We start from the raw sequence: 20208 nt of genomic DNA on the forward strand, positions 1-20208 counted from the left end.
TTCTTCTGCCATTTTTCTTTTCCCAGTCTCTAGCTGCACCCGCTAGTTATTATTTTCACAAGACTCGGCGACGGCCCACAAGCCAACGCCCACGCCCCTTGTCCGTCGTCACCTCTCCTCTCCAACCCTCCTCTCCCACCTCTCTCCGACTAGTTAGCTCTCGCCTGCCTGCCCTGCCTGCCCTGCCTGGCCACACCTCCGTCTCGCCTCTCCATTCTCGGGCTTCTGTCCCTGCTTGTGGAGCAGGCTTCTTCAAGCAGCGACACAGACGGCACTACCACTGGCCATCCACGCGCCACGCTAACTGGTGGGCGCTAGGCCAAACCTTCAGGGCCGCCGTCGACGGGAGATGGGAACCTAGCCAGCCAGACTTTGGGGGACCTGCTTATTATTAGCCTAGCCTTCCACGGTCGACCGACGACTAGCCTTGTCGTGCCTGCCCGTCTCTACATCACCGGTCTCGTCTCGCGCCACGCCAGCGTCGACAAACTTGTCGTCGCACATTTCTCCAGCACCTGTTATTCTCCTTCACTCCAAGCTTGGGGGCCAATTGTGTCGCGCGCGCGTACGGGGCCCAGCTATCAGGTTCAGTTCAGACCCAGCCAGGTCTTGAATCACGGCGCGAGAAACATAGCAAGGGCTTGGGGTCCCAGACGAAACGCTCAGATCGACTCTGTACAGTAGCCGCCAGAAGCGAATACAAAGATACAAGAAACCCTGTATAGCAACAAGTACACGCCATATCCGGGAGCAAAAACCATTCCTGGTGTAACTCAAGCAATCATCATGGTGAGTCTGAGAACCTGTCACGCATCTCCTTGTACTGCCTCAACACCATACCCCCAATCGGTCAACGCCCAATGCCCCTCCCCTATCCCTGGTCCGTCCGTCCCTCCGTTTTGGGTGTTGGGCGGCTGTGGCCCTATTCAGCCCACTGCGGAATACACGAGGCCAGACCAGAACAAGAGGCCAAGCAGAGCCCATTCGGGACCCAGCCGCTGGCCGGATGAGACCAGACCGTGGAAAGTGTGGCTGCAGACCAGACACAAACAACACACACATCACGGATCCACGCTGGCAAGCTGCGTTGACGACATACCATGCCCGAAACCGCGTCTTAGTAGCTACTTTGTATTGCCCAGCCGGGCCTGCTGAGTTGGCTGACGGAGCTGACCAGGCTGGATATGACCCTGTCTAGCCTGCCCTACGACATTTACGCCATTTGTTGCGGTCTATCAGTAGAGCCCCAAACGTCGCCCTGCGCACCGATTGCAGCAAATGCACCACCTCCGCAGCCCTGCTTGGCTAGGCCGCATCCGCCGGCCTGGTGTCCCTGTCTCCTTTCCTACCTTGGTCGTCTTCCTGCTCGCTTTTGGTTCTTGCTAGCGCTCCTGGGTTCTGTCTCTGGTAGTCCAGCCTGTTCTGGAGATCTTGACCCAACAAAAACAAACGCCTGGTCGACTATTAAGACCGGCTCGTTTCCGTTTCTTGTCTCCTTCTTCTTTTGATCAAACCTCGCCTTCCCCAAATGCAGCAGCTTGTACTTGCCATATTAACACCCAGTCACGATACGCAGGTTCATGACATGTCGTTAGCATCTTCATCTCTTCCCCCACCCCATCTCAGCTCTTGATACCACCATCCGCAGTCTCTACCGTTCGACCTCAGTAGCATAGCTTCTTGGCCTTTGCACACATTCCGCTTATCTAGTTTCGGCCTATACCCCCTCGGCATCAGCTTCTCTAGACTTTACGAATCGCCAATCATCTTTTCATATTGATTCCGCATATCGAAAACGGCCCTCTCTTATTTCTTCAAATCTCCGACACAACTCAGCCACTAGACTCTGCTGTCTAACAATTTTGCATTCTCAACCATTTTGCGGCACTGGGTCCTTCCCGCTGTTCCACACCCGGTATTACAAAGTCAGCCGTGGTGAGATCTGTGTGCCGTGATCGGTGTGCTACCAGGCCCAAACGATTGCCTAGTTGGGTAGTATTATTCGCACGCTGCCATCGAAACTCGGACTGGCAAGGAATACGAGATTGGAACACCAGCTCTTTGCCGTGTACTCTTGTATCATCAATCAGATTCGCAACAAAGTTCACGATTTCCACCTTGCATTGCGACACCACCATTTCGAGACGCAGAGAAAGTGGGTGCATATATATGCGGGTGCATTGCTGCAGCGTGGTGCGCAACCAGACTTGTCAAGTCGAAAAATCTCCACCGCCACATTGCCAGTCCTCCTGTAAGTAATAGCGTCACTCCAGCCATCCCCATTCCCTGTCTTCTCTTCTCCTCTGTTTCTCATTGGCCCCCACCACCTCTCACGTCTGTACTGCCCTTGCAGATTACCGATGTGCCATCTGCTATTGCCATACAATTGTGCCTTGCTGCGCCGAATTGCTCCATATTCCTGCCTAGCCTGCACTCTGCCCTCGAAAATCTACCTCCCACCACCACCTCAGAAGTTGCCAACCTGCGGGCCGCTACCAGCTTACACTGGCTGGTTTCACTTTCCCTATTCAAGGCCTTCTAGTCTTCTGCTGCATGGTTCTTTCCCTCGGGACCGTTGATGGCCATTGGCCGCGACTGTATTCCTCCCATCTTGCAGCGCAGATGCCTTCTGGAGCTTCCCCAACACACTTTTCGTGCAGCTGTGAGGTCTGGAACTCCCTTGTGTTGCTCCCAAGGAGAACATCTACACGTTTCGACCACGGTCTTCCCACCATACTCATTACACCGCCCTTTACGTCATCAACTGCTTCAGCGCTCTGTTCGGCTGTATGACCGTTGGCTATCTGTCGATTGCGACAAATCACAGAACTGCTCATGTCGTTACTGCTAGGCACCTTCCCTACTGTTGCTCGTTGCACTTGTACTTGTTGGACAACACAATCTAACGCTAACCGATACGCTCGCAGGCTCTCAAAAACTCCAGCAGCCTGACGTCGGACCGAGGACGCCGATCGATCTTCTTGCGTTGGATTTCATCGACTGCGAAGTTACCAAAGGCGGCGTGCTGGGTACAAGCTAAGCCTTGTTGAGAAGGATACTTATAAAGAAGAAAAGCCCACAGAGTTTCCCCATGGCGCAAATCAGACCGTGAGTATCTTCATGTTTGTCTAGGATGCTGATGGAGTTGAAACTAATCGAGAAACAGAAATGAGCCTGAATTTACCCAGGGGTTCTGGAAGCATCAGCGATTTTATGGAGATTGGAAACGCGACAAATACCAATTTCCCATCGACAAGGTACGAGCCTCAAATACCATCATCTAGCCATAGCAATGACCGCGTTATTCTAAGTCGGAACACAGGAAGAAACGAACCGTTATGACATATTCCACAAGTTCTTCCTCTTGGCTCGCAACGAGCGAGTTTTCTCACATCCCATTACCAGGCCCAACCCCCGTGTGTTGGATCTTGGCACGGGAACTGGTATCTGGGCCATAAACGTGGCAGAAGAGTAAGTAAAGATGTGATAAGATTTTCTTCTGGCAGCTGACAATGAGCACAGGTACCTTAAAAATGCCCATATTATGGCGGTCGATCTCAACAGAATCCAGCCGGCTTTGTAAGCCGAATTCACAAACCCCATATTATTATGCAGTGGGCTGACTTTGTTCTAGAATACCTCCCAACATGGAAACGATGCAGTTCGATCTCGAGGAGGCTTCCTGGGAGCCGCTGCTAAAAGATTGCGATTTGATTCACATGAGGCTGCTGTTGGGCTCTATCCACAACAATCTGTGGGCAGGTACCTACCGAAAAGCGTTCGAGTATGTCCTGTCCTAGGCTGGCTAGTATTGTGCTGAAGGATTAGAATGCTGACTTTGACAGACACACGACCCCTGGCGGCTACATCGAGCAGGTTGAGATCAATTGGTTGCCCTCATGGGAGGGAAATGAAATCCCTGCGCGCTCCTCCTTCTTGGAGTGGGCACAAAAGTTCTTGCAAGGCATGGACGGCTTTCAGCGAAGCGCCAGAGTGGACGCGACGAATGTGAAAGCCATGATGGAGGCAGCAGGCTACATCGATTTCGAGGAGCGCACCATTCGATGCTACGTGAATCCGTGGTGTGACGATCCTAACGAAAAAAGAGTAGCGCAATGGTTCAATTTGTGTCTGATTGATGGGGTGCAAGCCATGAGCCTCGCACCGATGATTGAGAACTTGGGCATGAGCATTGAGCAAGTCAATAAGCTTCGAGATGCGGTCAAATCGGAATGCTGCAAGCTGCGTTACCACGCGTACTGTGTCATGTAAGTGGAGATGTCTTTTGCTGTGACAGACTCCTCGGGCGTTGAATGCTAACTGCGTCGACTAGGCACATCTGGACGGCGAGGAGGCCGATGCACTAGAACGCGATGCGAGTATACTTTGTCGAGCCCACAGGGCAAATGGTTTCGGTTGAAAAAGTCAGACATGCTAGAAGCATAGCATTTGCATTATTGGGCGGAGTTTTTTGGTAGGCAACTATCAACATGGGTTATGCAATGCAAGAGAGGGCAGGAAGCCAGTGCCCATTCGCAGCAAGGCGGTGATTATACCCTGCTTGCTCGCTTGTTTGTTATGTTTGATATAGTGTTTCGGCAATACAATGATACCTTCAGAATTTCACATTTGCTTTTCTCTCTGTGGAAGCCGTAGACGAGCCTGGCCTAGAGCAAATGGCCAGTGCTAATCGGCGAGGGCTGCTAGCGTGCCTAGATGCATGGCAGCGGGATGATAATTGACGACTATGTTTAATGAATCGACAGAAGGGATGCCAGTGTGGTCATTAATCAAGGAATGTACGATTTTGTGGATGCGAGACGAGGCATTCTATTGGATGTCGAGAGCTTAGGCCGTGGCGAGACTGGGCTGTAATTGGCTGGCGGGGATAGGCGTACCGAACTGTCGGGTCGGTCCCGTGGGTATTGTGCACCACCTGGTATCAAGCGGAGTGCAGCCTGCTATGGACCAGTTCCGGGGAGTGTAAAACGCAGTTTGGCGTCGCTAAAGTGCAGGATACGGAACCGAAACGATATCATGAGTTCCTGGAATGTATGCAATGATGGACGGTCGAGATTCTGCGGCCATCTCGGTGACGACGAGCCGAGATGGGGGCGAAAAGCGTGCGCTGCTTTTGGCACATGCTTTATAGAAGACCGAGATCTCTCGGAACGTACTTGACTAGACGTTGCGTAGGAAATCATGTTAGGCATTCATTTAGGAACTGGCAGAGTCATTACCTCGGACTGCGCGGGCGGAATCACAACCACTGGAGGCTCTCTGAGGAAGCCGGCTAGAAGCAAGCAGAAGCTAATTATGGGGCTCATTCATTTGATTTTCACAACGAGCAGGACGGTTTTTGTTGGATGCTGGCAGTCGGAGCGGACAGAACGGATGAAGTAGACCTTGACACTGTGCAAGAGAATCGCCGGGTATAAGCCATGTGGTGGAGGGGACGGGCCTGCGAGCGGCAACGACGCGACAATGGCGGCCCGTCGCAACACCTTTTTACGCAGAGATGGAAGAGACGGGCTCGGGATGATGGATTAAACGTCTGGCCATTGTACTGAAAGCAAAATGATTCTTCCATTCGGTAATGGGACGTGGACTTTGTTTCTACCACCCCGGCGACCGCTTATGAAGGGACGGGGATGGGCCGCAGCGCGAAGCGGGCTGGGCTGTTCCGCCCGTCACCGATTTTCGGGGCGCCGCCACGCGCCGCCCCTCGGCAACATGCCGACCACCGCGGACGATGCACGTGGTAGTCCTAGAAGGGCACAAGACGGGAGGGCAAATTTGAAGACTATTGTCATTCAAGCCTCGCGGTGACTCGATGATTGGGGGTTGTTGCTAAGAGCAGCCGCCGAACTGACCCTAACAAGGAATGCTAGAATTTACACACAAGTACTGCTTACACATCACTACTAGACTACAAAAGTCAAGTATTTTTCAAGTTCTTGTATTTGGGAGCCGTTCCCCAGGGCAACTTCTACTTCTCTCAGTTGCTGCCTCTCGATGCTGCAGCTATTCCATCTGATGTACAATGATTCTTTTGTGGTACAAAGGAAAAAGGTCGGTAAATGATTATAAAAAAAAAGGGTTCCTGGAGCGGGCGAGCAAGTCATCTTCTTGTCACCTCTCCACCAGGGTGCCCACCAACAGTCGTCTATCATCCTCCGGCATTTTGGTCTATGCTTGTGATGTTTCTTTCGTTTCTAAAACAGCAGGAAACAAGCATGCTCCCCGACAAGTTGGCAGAGCAACAAGGCAACGAATCGAGACCGGTACCAGACGCATAGCAGATTCCAACCTTGTTCACCACTGGGTTGCTGCCACGTGCCCATTCCAGTTGCTTTCGCTGCTTGTTGTGCGCCAAACTTCGTCGTCACCCCATCCGCTGCCGTGTTCGTGATTTAGTGGTGGCTGGCAACCTCGCCGTGGTAGCCGACGAGCTTGAAGCGGCCGACAATCTCGCCGACGGTGAAGAAGCCGAGGCACTCGGCGAGGACGACACCACCAGCAACGAGCTGGGGAGCGCCGAGGCTGCGGACCTGCTGGATGATGTTCTGGGGCGAGATGGAGCGGTTCTGGAGCCTCGTCCAGAGGTTCTGGTAGGTGGTCTGGAAGGTGGCCATGGAGCTGTGAAAACAATTGTTAGGATCGGGTACATCGATTGGCTGGACGCTCAATTGATCTTCTGCCATTTTCAGAAGCGCAATCCTCGTCGCAGTTCGACAAGAAACTTACGGAGGAGCCATCTTCTGGCCCTGGAAGACGAGCTTCGAGAGCTCAAGGCCGACCTTGCCGTAGTAGGTGACAAAGGGAGTCTGGGCTGCACTGCGAGTTAGCTATTTCCCATTGCCCATCATCAATTCCGCGGCTTTCAACGCGCCAAAAAAAAAGGGTGATAATTGTAGCCGGATAGGAAAAACGCACCCTGGACAAAGTTGATCAGGCGACCGGTGCGGCCACCAATCTTGCCGAGGGCATTGCTCACGCCACGGGCGGCGCCGGCAATGGCAGGGCCAGCCGCGCTGGTAACCTTGGACAGGCCCTGCGAGGCCTTGGAAGCGGCATTGCCCGCGGCGTTGCCGGCAGTGCTGGCAGCGCTGCTGGCGGTGCTCTCGTAGCGGCGGGCGGCGATGCGCATGGGAGCGCGGAGCATGGGGCGAGCGAGCGAGGCAGACATTTTTCCGGTCGGCTAGGGGGGCTTTCGAGCGGTAAGATCAGGAAACGGACAGTCAAGTCGTTGAGAGGAGGTTGATCTGGGGGTTTTCGTATCGAGAGGCTGGATGAAGAGAGCCAATTGATGCGGATGAATGCGCTCGTGGGGGAGGAGGTAGGTCGGCGTCGGGATGGCGAGATGGACTGGGAAGAATGGCTGGCTGGCAGTTTGAGGGAGAAAAAAAGAGCTCGGGAAGAATCGTTGCGGCTCCCCGGGCGTTCCTGGATTGGAGGCTGCTGATTGGCCGGTTGGGGGTGTGAGCTGCGCTAAGCTGTTTTGGGCGCTGAGTGGTGCGATGTGGTGTGGCGCGACATTGCCTCAGCTATCTCGAGAATGTATTCAGGGAAACAAATGATCAAAAAGATGAGAATGAACGTAGTATGGGTGTGGTATGATATCCCCCCGGCCAGGTTTTGTTCAATATTATGTGGCACCTCACAGCGAGTTAGGAAGATCTCGGAGATGCACAGGCAGCTTGCACCTGTCATAGCAAAGCCCTGGTAAGACATAGGTAGAGAGCACATCCTCTTGGTCGAGATTAAAATTGAGATAAGAAGTAATTGTATATATTGTCAGGTCTGAAATGGCTTCTTTGGTGCATTTTCTCTGCACAGTGGTGACACTAACTGGGTACCCAAACTACCACCACGTCGTGACTGAAACCTGCACAATTGTGGTGTTTGCTACGAACATTATTTACAACCAAGGTCAGCTCCGCCTGTGAACAAACAACGCTTCCGTTTCAATTTCTCTCCTACAACTTCCCATGCATATTCTACCCAAAAAAATTCTGACTTGTATGTACACTGCCCCAAACTCCTTGCATATACGCTACTGCCCCAGCATGATGGCTAGTCAAGGCTCTGAATCTGCACCTTGATGGCGCCGCTCTTGGGGTCCGCCGACGTCTCAAACGCCTTGATGGCATCCTCGAGCCGGAAGCGGTGGGTGACGAGCCTGGAGAGGTCGATGACGCCGCTCTGGAGCAGACGGATGGCGCGCGGCCAGGTGTTGCTGTACCGGTACTGTAGCTGGACGTCGACCTCGCGGACCGAGGCGCGCATGAACGGAATGGCAATCTCGTTCTTGCCGACGCCAATGATGAAGACCTTGCCGCCAAACTTGGTCGCCCAGATGGCGGCGGCGATGCTGCTCTCAACGCCGGTGCACTCCATGGTCAGCGCGGGCTCGACGCCGCCAAACGACTCGACAATCTTTTGGCTCGCCTCTTCCGCCGAGAGGCCCATCTCGACCTTGTGCGTGATGACGCGCGGGCATATCTCCTTGGCAAAGGCCAGCCGGCTCTCGGAGATGTCGGTGATGACGAGCGGGCAGGCGCCGGCCGCCGCGCAGCACAGCATGGTGATGAGGCCGATGGGCCCCGCGCCGCAGACGAGCACGGGGTCGCCGAGGTTCGGGTTGGCGCGCTGGATCGCGGCGAGCGACACGCTGAGGGGCTCGAGCATGGCGCCGTCCTCGTAGGACATGTCGCCGATCTTGTGGCACCAGACGGCCGGGTGGTTGACGTAGCGGCGCAGCAGGCCGTCGACGGGCGGCGTGGACAGGAAGGCGACGCGCTCGCAGCCGTTGTAGCGGCCGGTCAGGCACGGCTCGCAGGCGTTGCAGATGACGTTGGGCTCGATGGCGACGCGGTCCCCGACGGCGAGCGACGTGACCGAGGGGTGCGCGGCAATGATCTCGCCGGCCGACTCGTGGCCGAGGATGTGGTCGTCGGTGACAATCATGGGGCCGATGCAGCCGGCGTGCCAAAAGTGGACGTCGGATCTGGTTTGCGGGGTGAGCAAAAGGTGTTAGTCGTCTTGGTCGAGGGGATTGGGGGAGGGGGATGCTTTGACGCACCCGCAAATACCAGTGCTGCGAATGGCAATGGTGACCTCGCCCTCTTTGAGGTCAGCGCCGGTCTGGACGCTCTCGACGCTGGGTCCGGCCTCGGCGAGCCAGAGGTTGTGCTTGGGGTTCGTGTAGACGCCGACATTGGGCTTGAGGCCGGCGGTGCCGTTCGCCGAGGGGCTCATTGTGGGCGGGCGGAGGGATTGAGTATCGTGAGAGGCTTGGATGAGTGACGTCGGTGCCGGTATAAGAGAGCTGTGGATATGAAACTGCGATCAAAGACCACGGCGGCAGGGGAGTGGTGTTTTATATACGGCAGCTGTCGTTTCTTGACGGGAAGCACGACGACGACGACGATGACGACTATTTATCCGCGCGAATAGGGACCAGAAAAAAAAAAGAGGGCAGCACAATTGGTTATAAGCTTCTTGTTCTTCTCTCTTCGACACAGTGGGGGTAGCTCAACTAAAGCGGGGGGACGCATTGGTGGTGTTCGGGGAAGCTGGCGCCAGAGGCCGTCACAAGACTGTGGGGGAACAGACTGCCGCTCCAATCACAGGCCGACGGCTGCTAGAAGCTACTGGTAGCAATATGTGTGTGGTGTGCTGGCGGGAACATGGGGATCGTGAACACTCTTGTGAGGAGAATTGGGGGAATTTCTGGGGACGGGTTTTTACGATTGTCGGCTACGTGGTTGTGGCCAGCTCGCGGGCAGCTGTCCGCTTCTCAAGACGAGCTGCAACTACTGCCCGGCGCGGGCCATGGGTTGGCAGGCGACAGTACAGCAGACAAGACGAAGCAGAAAATCGAACAAATACTGGAAATGGTGCAAGAGCTTCTATTGTCAATCAGAGCTTTGAGAATGGACTCGTAAAGCAGAAAACGAGCAGCACAAGCTGACGATAGACAGAAGGTCGAGATCTGTGTCACCTCACCCGGGGGAGAACCGCATTCGGCACTGGACCCTGGCGGGCGGACGTCTCGGGGACACGGACGGCTTCTCCCCGAGCTAACCCCATCTCACCCACGGGGACGGGAAGAGCAAGAACATGATCTTTATTCTCCCTCGAAAAGAGCAACTTGGAAATTCAGAGATTAAAAAACGAGCCCCTGAGAGTTTCTCTGCTTTTCCATCTTTTCTCCTACATTAGCAATATAGGAGAGATGCAGCCTGGGAAAAGGAGAGGCTACTGTAGGCTCAGCACACAGACGGTGCAGGGCGTTGCAGCGCAGCAGGCCAAAGACCGCTGGGAAACATGATGACAGTGTCCGGCGCGCAAGAAAAGGCTACGTTGGAGGGAGCAAAGAGTCAATGTATATAAAAATAGCCTGATGGGTCTCACGGTCATCGAACCGAACAAAGAGAGGCACAGACGCCACAGATCGAAAGAATGCCAGCGCCACGCCTTGGCCGCTTGACCAGCCAATGGCGACAGGCCAGATGCGCAATGAGAAAATAAGAACATAAATAACACATTCCTCATGATAGCATGTTTAATGCTGATATAGCCCGTAATAATTACGAATCGTGGCCGGGGCCAAATAGAGTTTCCGACACGTTGACCTGACACGAGACTCTCCCGCGGGGCTGCTTTCCTTCTACTCTCGTTCCCTGTGCTCTCTGGCACGGACGTCTTGCCCATCTGTGCTTTTCAGCGAAGCGTGTCACGTTCACCGTCCTTGCCCACGGCGATGCTTGTTATCCGATTGATGCGTATCACAATGACCAAGGAGAAGAAAAAAGAGCCCTGTTCGTGGGACCTCGCCAAGCACAAGGACAAATGGAGAGCAATCCACGGGCCGATAGAGGCACGAGTCGGTAGCGGGCCAACAGGTGGGGAGGGAGCACTCTGCAAACATGCCGAAAAACTTCTTTGCCATGGTACGACCCGTCGAGGGCAGCAGAGCGAAAAAAACGGTTCATTGGTGGATCTACGAAGCGGAGCTTGGCACGACGCAGAAGTTATACTTGTACTACGACACTGGAAGGAGGGCAAAGTTGATTCACAATGTGACAAGGTTGTCGTGTTATTGGTAGTGAAACGGCCGACTTGATTTGCTGCGTCTAACCACCATCCAGCCATGCGTTCAACCGCCGTCAAGCTGTTGCTTATGCCCTTGACGTAAATACTATTGGTATATGGTTTGCCAAAAAAAAAAGTGTGTAGCTGTGCTATAGCAGCTGTGCTATAGCGCAGCAGTCCAACAAAGATGTCTTTCCCAAGAAAAGACGGGGTATTCCTGCCAGCAAGAATGTGGTATAAATGAGGCCATCATATCTGTCTCGGTGTCGAGGGTAGTCTCTTGTATGCGTGACGAGAGATGTTCCGTTGTGGGCAGACAAAGGTGTGCGCGCGCGCAGTTGGACCTATTCTTTACTCTTCAATTGGTCTGGTTGTACATCAGGACATGTCATGTAAATAACAACCGACGAAAAGAGAGGTCGAGTACGTGCGCGTCTCGCAAATGTCTTGCCCCCGCGGGAACGAAGCCGTGTTTTTTGTTGTGTAGATGACTTTCCCTCCATCTTTTGTTGTCTCGAGGAGGGCGTGTCAGTTAGGTCACGCTTCACTTGCCGACCCGGATGACAACATCGCGCTTGCACATGCCGTGTGGGCAGCAAGCCGAGGCGTCGAGCTTGCCGTTGAGGATGGCATCAACTTTTTCCTACACGAGAAAAGAAGAGGTCTTGTTAGTTTTCTATTCTTCAGGTTTGCAGAAGCCGGGCTGGCGGTCGAGGAGGGGCAAACTCACGTCCGGGCAGGGACCGCTAGGACTGAGGGGGGCGGCGAGGATGGGCGAGGCGGAGACCATGATGGCAGCGACGAGAAGAGTAATCGACTTCATGGTTGTGTGTGTATATGTGTTGTGTGTTGTGAAAATCGCTTGGTATAGTTGTGGCGTCGAGGTCTATCGAAAGTGGTTCTGTGTTCTACAACGCTCTTCTATCGAAGGAGAGTGGACGAAGAAACGGAGAGTGTCAAAGCGCTTCCCCGGGAAAATGGCGAGGGATGTGCCGAGACGATCGTTCTTGTATATAGTAAGAGAGACAGCGTGTGGATTGCAGAAGAATAAAAGGTCAGACAGCCAAAGAGATCGTCGTGCGCACTGATGGCTGGGTGGGCAGAGTGACGGTAGCAGCTAGCCGATCGTGCATTCCCAGCAATTAAGAAGGGAGGGGGGGATGGTCTCGGAGCAGAGAGTGCCAACGGCAGGATTATATGTAATAAGTGAGTAATAGCTGCAGGATCTGGCATGCGTGAAATAATATGACGGGCTATTTTTTTTTATTTTTTTTTATTTATTTTATTCCATTCTTTTTAGCTGGACCCAGGATTTTTAGACTGCGCTGAGTACGAGAGGGGGCGCGCTGGGCGGACACTGGAGCAAGCCCGCCTCGTGTCACAGGCACTGGGATGGAGGGCAAACAGGCCGAGGTGGTATGAGTGCTTACAGGCTCGAGGCTGAAGCTACAGCGGTGCGAAGAGGCGCTAAGCCATAATAGCAGACGAAATGTTTACCCAGTACGAGCTGGGGCGGTCCAGCGAGAGGGGGATGGGGGGGAGAAAGAGGGCCTGCAAGCCACGGAAACAGCGCTAGAGCGGCAGGGGGAGGGGATTCTGTGTAGGGCTCGTTCGGGTCGGCTGGCTGGCACGCTCTTGGCTCATACTCTCAGGCACCATCGCCGCCACGAAATTGCCCATGTTCTGCAGTTGTTTCCGGGCCTAAGAGGGAGAAAAAGGGAAAGGATTCTGAAAACAGCGCTAGCTGGCCCTAGCCAGAACTGCTTCCCCTCCCGGGTCAGGCTGTAGCGCTCCACCAATGACGCATGGCGCGGCATGGCATGGAGAGCGCATATGGACAAGACATGGCCATTCCAGAAGGATTTGAAAACGCTGCTCGGGATTGCGCTGGCCCGGGACACAGGTTTCCACTAGACTTTTGCCATTGGGAAGAGGCACAAGCTCACGAGCCCAGCGAGAAATGCGAGACCAAAAGATGTGCTTCTGGAGATTGATGAAGAAGAAGAAGGACTAAAAAACGACTCGGCTGAGAATGCTCTCGCGTGTTGCCCTGGCGTGTTTTCCTTCCTCAACGGGCAGCCCGCCCGCTGTTAACCTCGACCCATCAGCACCACCCCCACCCGCTGTAAAAAGCAGAGCCCACCAGAGAGCCACGCGCGACAGGGGAGCAAGGGAGGCACAGGGGGGGCTCCGAGTCTCCGAGATGAGTTTCTGGCTGGCCCTACAGCGCCCTACGCCCACTGCACATCCATCTCCGGCCACAGTTCCCTCACAGCCTAGGTAGCTACGGAGTACACGGCGGCGACGGCTTGCTCCTCTCGTACCCCCGTCTCTTTCCCATCCACAATGCCAAGCACGCGACGGAATTCAATGGTCCATCTGGCCACTTTTTTCTTCCTTCTTTTTGCGCCTCTGCCACTTTCTTTTTCTCTCGAATAAGGGCATAAAAAAGTATGCTCGGAATAAATATAATAAAAAAGGCTGCGACGGCGGGTGGCGCTGGTGCATTGATTGGCCGCTGCGGAGAACAGCGCCGGCTGGCGGTTTCGACCTAAAACAAAACTATTGACGTAGACGGGCACGGTGATTTTGGTGAGTACGAGCAAACGCTTCTCGCGTCATGGCTTTGTTCCTCCCAATGCAGAAAAAGAAGGAAAAAATTCCATCAAATAAACAAGTGCGCGACCAAGTCAAAAGCCGTAAATGCCTTCATTAGCCAAAGTAGAAAAAAAGAAGAAAAAAGAAAAAGCAACCAACCGTCCACGGACGACTTCCACTTACATTCTTGTTCCCCAATTGCAGGCTGCATCTTATCCCTGTTGTCTTTTCATGCGTACCAGCGTTTTGACTACTGCTGTCCAGCACATCCCGCCTTCCCTGTGGCCTTTTCGCGTCGTTTTTACCCCATGTCTCATGTACCTCTGCTAGCGGATCTGCTCCACGGCTTGGGCTGGCATGGCCATGCACGCCATGGTACATTGTCATGCCGACGATGCTATTCTCGACATGCGAATTCCAAGAAGAAGAAGCAGAGTAAACCCCGAGCTCATCTCCCAACTGATTCAAATGAAACTCGCATCATCTCCGGTAGTTGCATTCACATTGGAACGCTCATCTTTGAATTCGCACCTTATGTGACATGGCGCTCCCGCTGGAATGCATGAAAATTGATCCCGGCCGAAAACCTCCCCAGCTCCTCCCCCTGGCAGCCTTATTCTCCATTGAAGAGACACGGCCAAGACGGCCTAGGACATGGCATGGGGGTCATCTCTTTTTACCGGGTATATATCTGCCCATCCTCAATGCCATTTCCTGGAGCCTCACGCTATGACGCAAGAGGTTGAGCCAGGCAAAGTCATACGAACAAGAGCTTATGAATTAGTAGGCCACGGATACACACGCAGCCGAGGAGTATGTGCCAATGGGACATGTTGCCCGTCAGCCGGGCTTGAAATGGGGATTGCAAGGGCGCTACGACACTAGTCTGCATGGCAGCTAGCGTCAGGAACGGATGGGCTCTCTCGGCTCGCCTTTTTCTTCCTCTCGTCTCACTTTGCTCTTTTTTCGTCTCAAGTAGGTATGTACGATTGCCATTTCATTCTGGTGACGGAGCGAGAACCTGGTCCCTTCGCGCAAAGACAAATATCACGGGAATGGTCACCCCAATCGCTCCGAGAGCCGAAAGATCGCTCTCGTGGCCTGTTTCTAGTGATGGCGAGGCGAGACCAAAACACAACATCGGGAAGTCGAGCTGGGCAAGCAAGAAGAGCGGAAAAGCAATCGACAGACTGCCAGAGCCTCAGAATGGCACGGAGAGAGCGGGTCAAATTGACGAGAGGAAAACCACTTCAGTAATTGCCCAGTCAAATGAGAACGACGCCGCGAGACCTGCCTGCCGTTATGCATAAAGGGCTTGGGGCAAGCTGCCGAGAGTAGAAAAGAGAAGAAGCAAGGGTCATTAGTAGAGTGCGTCGTCTAAAGATAGTGAGAGGATGTTCGTCTTTCAAGCATATCTCCGGTTGGTGGTCGTCATGGCTGGCGCGACTACAAATCTTGTGATCTGTCATCGACTGGGCGAAATACTGTTGGCAACAAACGAGGAGCCGTAACTTCACAACTCTCACTACATTTTAATGCCCAGCGACGTGGATTCAGTAAGCAAGCGTGCCTAGTGTAGACGTCCTTGTTGAAGCGTAGCTTGGCCTGGTCGCGATGACAGCTTCCAACGTGGCATACGGGGTGCTTTGCCCCAAGCTCAAGCGACGCTGGGAAATTGGCAGTCGCTGCTTCAATATTTGGGTTTCATGTTGCCGGCAACAGATCCAGTGCTGCCTTTCTTTCTGAAGACATCGTACGCTTCAGCAACCCAGAGCCAACGTCTACATCTTCCACGACACACGCCCTTCGACGATGAGGTGCAGTTGGGCCCACGCTTGCCACAACAGCGGAAGTAAAAGACATAGAGAGAGGACTTTTCGCGCATCTACCATTTCATCCCTTGTCTCCCCTTCACCATCAATATCAATAAATCTACACTCTTTTTACACTGTTGCAGTCTTGCGCAATCTTTTGCACTTTTTGGATGTCCCCCCCACCAGCTCGTTATCTTGGCTCAGCACGGGACTGCTTCATCGTCTCTACGATTTGGTTTGTCGTGGTGGCCTTTACGGTCGTGCTCGTTGTTAGATCAGAGTCTTGTATATCTCGCTTATTTTTCTTATTCCTCTTATTTCCCTTATTTTTCTATATCTAGAATACATCCCGCTATTTTGCAAATGACTCCTCGTGTGACGGGTTTGCCTCGGTCAGCGTCTTCTGTTGCAGTATGGAAGCTCGGCATGCTCAGCCATGTCCACCCGGGGTAAACTTGGCCTACCTAGGTCGGGAGACAGATTCGCGCTTGACAACGGTCCTGCTTTCTCCATGCACAAAATGTGAAAAGGCTCGATATGTCTAAAGCTGCACCTTGAATTACCAATTTCTTTCCATTGATATCGAGAACTTCCGCACAATGATGCAATGCTGTGCCAATGACGCGACAGAGTTTCGGGGGATTCTCGGAGAGGCTCGGGAAATTTTCCTTTTTGGCTGGCGCGCCGGGAGGCCGGCTGGCTGGCGGGTTCGGCGTGGCCATTATCGTACGAGTTTCTCTCGGAGACGATGAGATTTTTCCCGCGATATATTAACGACAGCGTGCCGTCAAAGGATTCCTGCAGCCTCATCGATCCTTTTCAATTGTATAATACAAACCATACCACAATCTTATTTTCTTTTCTTAAGCATTGCATCCTTAGACACAACTACACACCATCTCGGTAGGCCCATAGCTTCCATACACACGACCAGCCATTGGACAGGCCCACTAATTATCGAGCTTGTACAGCGTCATTTCTGATTCCGGCGTTCCGTCAAAGCATCATCGCCGCACAAGAGCACACAATTACCCGACGATAGAATATTCATTGCAGGGAGATCAGTTCTCAAACACTGTCAATTTCGATTGTCACTTCCGGCACTTTCACACCCATTGAAGCCGACAAACCACCGCATCTCTACACAACACCGAACCCGCCCATCATGAAGATTCTCAGCAAAGAGGAAGAGGCTGCGCACTACAAGGTCGTCGTCAAGGGCGGCCTCATTGGCGGCTCGGCCGGTCTGGCCCTCGGCCTCGGCGGCGTCGTCCTCGCGTCTCGCCGCTACCCTGCCTTCCGCGGCCTGACGCTGCCCTTCCGCTCGTTCCTCGTCACCTCGTCGGCGACCTTTGGCGCCATCGTCTACGCCGACCGCTGCTCGACCATCTTCCAGCGATCGCAGGACCCCATGTGGGGCTACCAGGACAAGAGCCACCGCGCGCTGCAGATGGCCCGCGACAACGAGTCGACCTACGAGCGCTTCATGGCCTGGGGCAAGGACAACCGCTACAGCGTCGTCTTTGCGAGCTGGCTGGCCTCCATGGGCGTCGCCCTCGCCATCGTCGGCCGCGCGCCCATCAGCACCGCGCAGAAGCTCGTCCAGGCCCGTGTCTACGCCCAGGGCCTGACCCTCGCCGTCCTCATCGTCTCGGCCGCCTTCGAGGTCAACGACGCCAAGTCGGGCAGCGGTCGCTGGGAGACGGTCATGGTCCTCGACCCCAACGACCCGGAGCACAAGCACCTCATTGAGAAGCGCATCCACAAGGAGGAGTACGAGGGCCAGGACCTTTGGATGGGTAAGAGGCTCCCGGCTTCCGATGGACTTGAGCATAAAAATACTAACAATTTGTAGATATGGTCGAGGCTGAGGAGAAGCGCATCGCTGAGCGCAAGGCCAACCAGTCCACCGAGAGCAAGAGCAAGACTTCCAAGAAGACCTCGGAAAAGCCCGAAAAGGCAGAGAAAGCCAACAAGGCAGATCAACCCAAAAAGGCTGACGGCTCCGAAGAGACTGACAAGTCCGAAAAGGCCGACGCCAAGGCTTAAAGCTTTCATCATGAACCACGACACATTACAATATAACAACGAAGACCAAGGCCGAAAGCTGGACATACACTACTTTAAAAACTAAAACTCTCCCGATCTAAACCAAGCATTTACTTGGCATTGTAAACAATCTCCATCACGGTCTTGGAAAATTGGCCAGTCATAGAAACCTCAAGGCGCATGAATTCGGTGGTAAAAAAATTGGACTAGCACACAGGAAAGAAAGGACGCCATTGCGAAATCCGGTGCATGCTCGGACAACCATAACCTGGCATTTTGTACGATACGGCATATATTAGAATCACCATCAATCCAAAAAGATGAACATTCAACGTCCATTCAAAAGCTGTCATCACGTCATGTGCTAATTTATACTTTATCCACTCATGTCTGGCCACTAATGCTACATGGTCTTATCAACTCTGCCAATGCTGTGCTTTTTATGCCCGTCCTTACATTCCCGCATTACACCTCAATCGTAAAGTGACTAATCTGCGAATAGTACGCATGCACCGCCAGCTCCAGGATGTGAACGTCGCCAAACACGTCGCTCCCGTCAAAGCCGCCGACGGCCATGAGGCGGCTGTCGTGCAGGACGGTGCCGTGGTAGCCGCGGCCGGTCGGGCTCTGGCCGTAGACGCGGCGCTTGTCCCAGGTCATGGTGACGAGGTTGAGCAGCAGCACGTCGTTGCAGTACTCGCCGCCGTCGTGGCCGCCGATGACAAAGAGGTAAGAGCCGACAATGGTGGCCGTGTGCGAGAGCCGTCGGTAGGTGACGGGAATGGGCACGGCCTTCCACGCATGCGTCTCGACGTCGTACACCCACACGTCGTCGAAGCACTCGCCGCCGTCGGACCCGCCGTAGATGATGAGCTTGCTGCCCACCATGTTGGCCGTGTGGTAGCCGCGCGCCTTGGGCCGGCGCGCGGGGTCCTTAGCACCGGACTGCGGTGTCTTTTCCGGCCCCGAGATGAGCTTCCACGACATCTTGGTCATGTCGCCGACGTCGAGCCGCCATATGTCGTTGAGGGCGCGGACGCCGTCGCCGCCGCCAAAGACGTAGATGCCATTCTTGTAGAGGCAGGCCGTGTGCGCGCGCCGCTTCGACGGCACGCGCTCGCCGACAATCTTTGGCTTGGTCCAGCGAAAGTTGACCGTGTCGAGCACGTAGACGTCGTTGTAGTAGGTCGGGCCGTCGCCGCCGCCAAAGACGACGAGCTTCTTGCCCACCGCCGTGCAGGTCATGGCGCGCAGCGGCATGGGGATCTCGCCGACGACGTGCGGCACCGACCAGTAGAAGGCGTCGGCGTCGAGCACGTACATGGTGTTGAAGCACGTCCGCGCGTCGCAGCCGCCGAAGATGTATATGTTGGAGCCAATGAGCGTCGTCGTGTGCGCGCGCAGGTTCGAGTGTGCCGCGCCAGACGTGGGCGCCTTGGACCAGTACATGCCCGACGCCGGCGCCGGCGCAATGTCTGGCGCGTCCTTGGGGTCCTGCAGCGGCGGGAACGCCACATGCTCACCCTTGGGAACCTGCGACAGCGTAGCCGACGTGCTCCTCGACGACGACGAAGCCGCGGCGGCGTTTGATTTGGACGTCAACACCGACGTTGTGCGCCCATAGCCTCGTTTCAAGTCTCTCTCGTGGTCGCCCGGGGAGTCCTTCTCGGCGGAGGCTGGCGGCGGCGGTGGCGGTGGCTGCTTGGGATAGCTCTTTTTGCTACTGCCACCAGCGGTCGAGGGCCGCGGGGGCACCTGGGACGCCGACTGCGATCTCTGGCGGACGGCGAGCTCGGCGGCCTGCTTGGCGGCGGCGCCCGCGCTTCGGTCGTTGACGCTCTTGCTGGCGAGGTGACCGGGCGTGTGGCTTCTGGGCAGCGCCTGCTGGGACGGCGGCTGGTCGTCTTCCTCATCTTCGTCAGAGTCATCGGATTCGTCCGAGTCTTCGTATATCTCGGTCCGCTCGTTGGGGGAGCTCACGAGGCTCTTGTGTGAGCGGTGCGCAGCCATCGATGGTTTGGCACTGCTCGCGGCGGGCGAGCGGGCCTCCTTGCCCGAGTCTACCATGGCCGAGGGGGGAATTCGGGCGGTCAGGTATTCTGCATCACCTCTGTTCGGGGAGTCGCGAAATCGACTGGAAGTTGGTGTTATGGTAAAGCCGTTGGCCGTCGTGGCACGTCGCATGTTTGGCACCAGCGCCTGCCCCGCGACATTTGAAAGTCGAGGGGTGCGGGTGCGGAGCTGCTGGTACGTAGCTTATTATCTGGAGTTCCCAACCACTTCGCTCGCGCCAACGGCTGCGCACAAGAACAACGGTCATCTTGTCGCATCATGCCCTATTTGCCCCAGATTTACTAGCTTAAAACCATGTTCGTGAGCCAATTCCGCTGCTCCATGGAATACACTCTGATGCTGCGTTGTATCTACAGCAGTCGCAGTACTCGAGTTGCGGCGGGCGGAGAATTGAGCGACTTGAGGCCACTGGATCATAAAAGCGTGCTCGAATCGTTCGAATTTGCACTATCGCTACATTTTAAGCCCTATAAACAGTCCATTGGGCAAGTAGTTTTATTGAACGCTCGCGGTTCGAAAGACACTGTGTAAGCCGATTGGCTGCGCTAGCTAGCGGCTGTGGCTGTCACCAGCC

General features: G+C 54.6%; 5 protein-coding genes across 5 annotated transcripts; 2 read left to right on the forward strand and 3 right to left on the reverse strand.

The window, feature by feature from the left end:
• Positions 1-3091: 3091 nt before the first annotated feature.
• On the forward strand, positions 3092-4367 carry LMH87_006145 (uncharacterized protein; the record flags this gene model as incomplete). Its single annotated transcript, XM_056203986.1, has 7 exons — positions 3092-3108; positions 3167-3257; positions 3323-3471; positions 3523-3579; positions 3635-3784; positions 3846-4268; positions 4334-4367. 7 exons carry the CDS (start codon positions 3092-3094, stop codon positions 4365-4367), a joined length of 921 nt encoding a protein of 306 aa, XP_056059387.1.
• A 2046-nt stretch (positions 4368-6413) lies between these two features.
• LMH87_006146 (uncharacterized protein) lies at positions 6414-7189 on the reverse strand (the record flags this gene model as incomplete). The annotated part of the gene is made up of 3 exons (XM_056203987.1): positions 6414-6639; positions 6748-6832; positions 6937-7189. The coding sequence occupies 3 exons, from the start codon at positions 7187-7189 to the stop codon at positions 6414-6416; spliced, it is 564 nt and encodes a 187-aa protein (XP_056059388.1).
• Positions 7190-8076: 887 nt separating this feature from the next.
• On the reverse strand, positions 8077-9261 carry LMH87_006147 (uncharacterized protein; the record flags this gene model as incomplete). The annotated part of the gene is made up of 2 exons (XM_056203988.1): positions 8077-9010; positions 9086-9261. 2 exons carry the CDS (start codon positions 9259-9261, stop codon positions 8077-8079), a joined length of 1110 nt encoding a protein of 369 aa, XP_056059389.1.
• Positions 9262-16677: 7416 nt separating this feature from the next.
• LMH87_006148 (uncharacterized protein) lies at positions 16678-17561 on the forward strand (the record flags this gene model as incomplete). Its single annotated transcript, XM_056203989.1, has 2 exons — positions 16678-17311; positions 17368-17561. The coding sequence occupies 2 exons, from the start codon at positions 16678-16680 to the stop codon at positions 17559-17561; spliced, it is 828 nt and encodes a 275-aa protein (XP_056059390.1).
• A 465-nt stretch (positions 17562-18026) lies between these two features.
• LMH87_006149 (uncharacterized protein) lies at positions 18027-19745 on the reverse strand (the record flags this gene model as incomplete). Its single annotated transcript, XM_056203990.1, has 1 exon — positions 18027-19745. The coding sequence occupies one exon, from the start codon at positions 19743-19745 to the stop codon at positions 18027-18029; it is 1719 nt and encodes a 572-aa protein (XP_056059391.1).
• Between the last annotated feature and the right edge of the window lie 463 nt (positions 19746-20208).

The sequence above is a fragment of the Akanthomyces muscarius genome, chromosome 1 (genome assembly GCF_028009165.1).
Source record: "Akanthomyces muscarius strain Ve6 chromosome 1, whole genome shotgun sequence".
Taxonomy (NCBI): Eukaryota; Fungi; Ascomycota; class Sordariomycetes; order Hypocreales; family Cordycipitaceae; genus Akanthomyces; species Akanthomyces muscarius.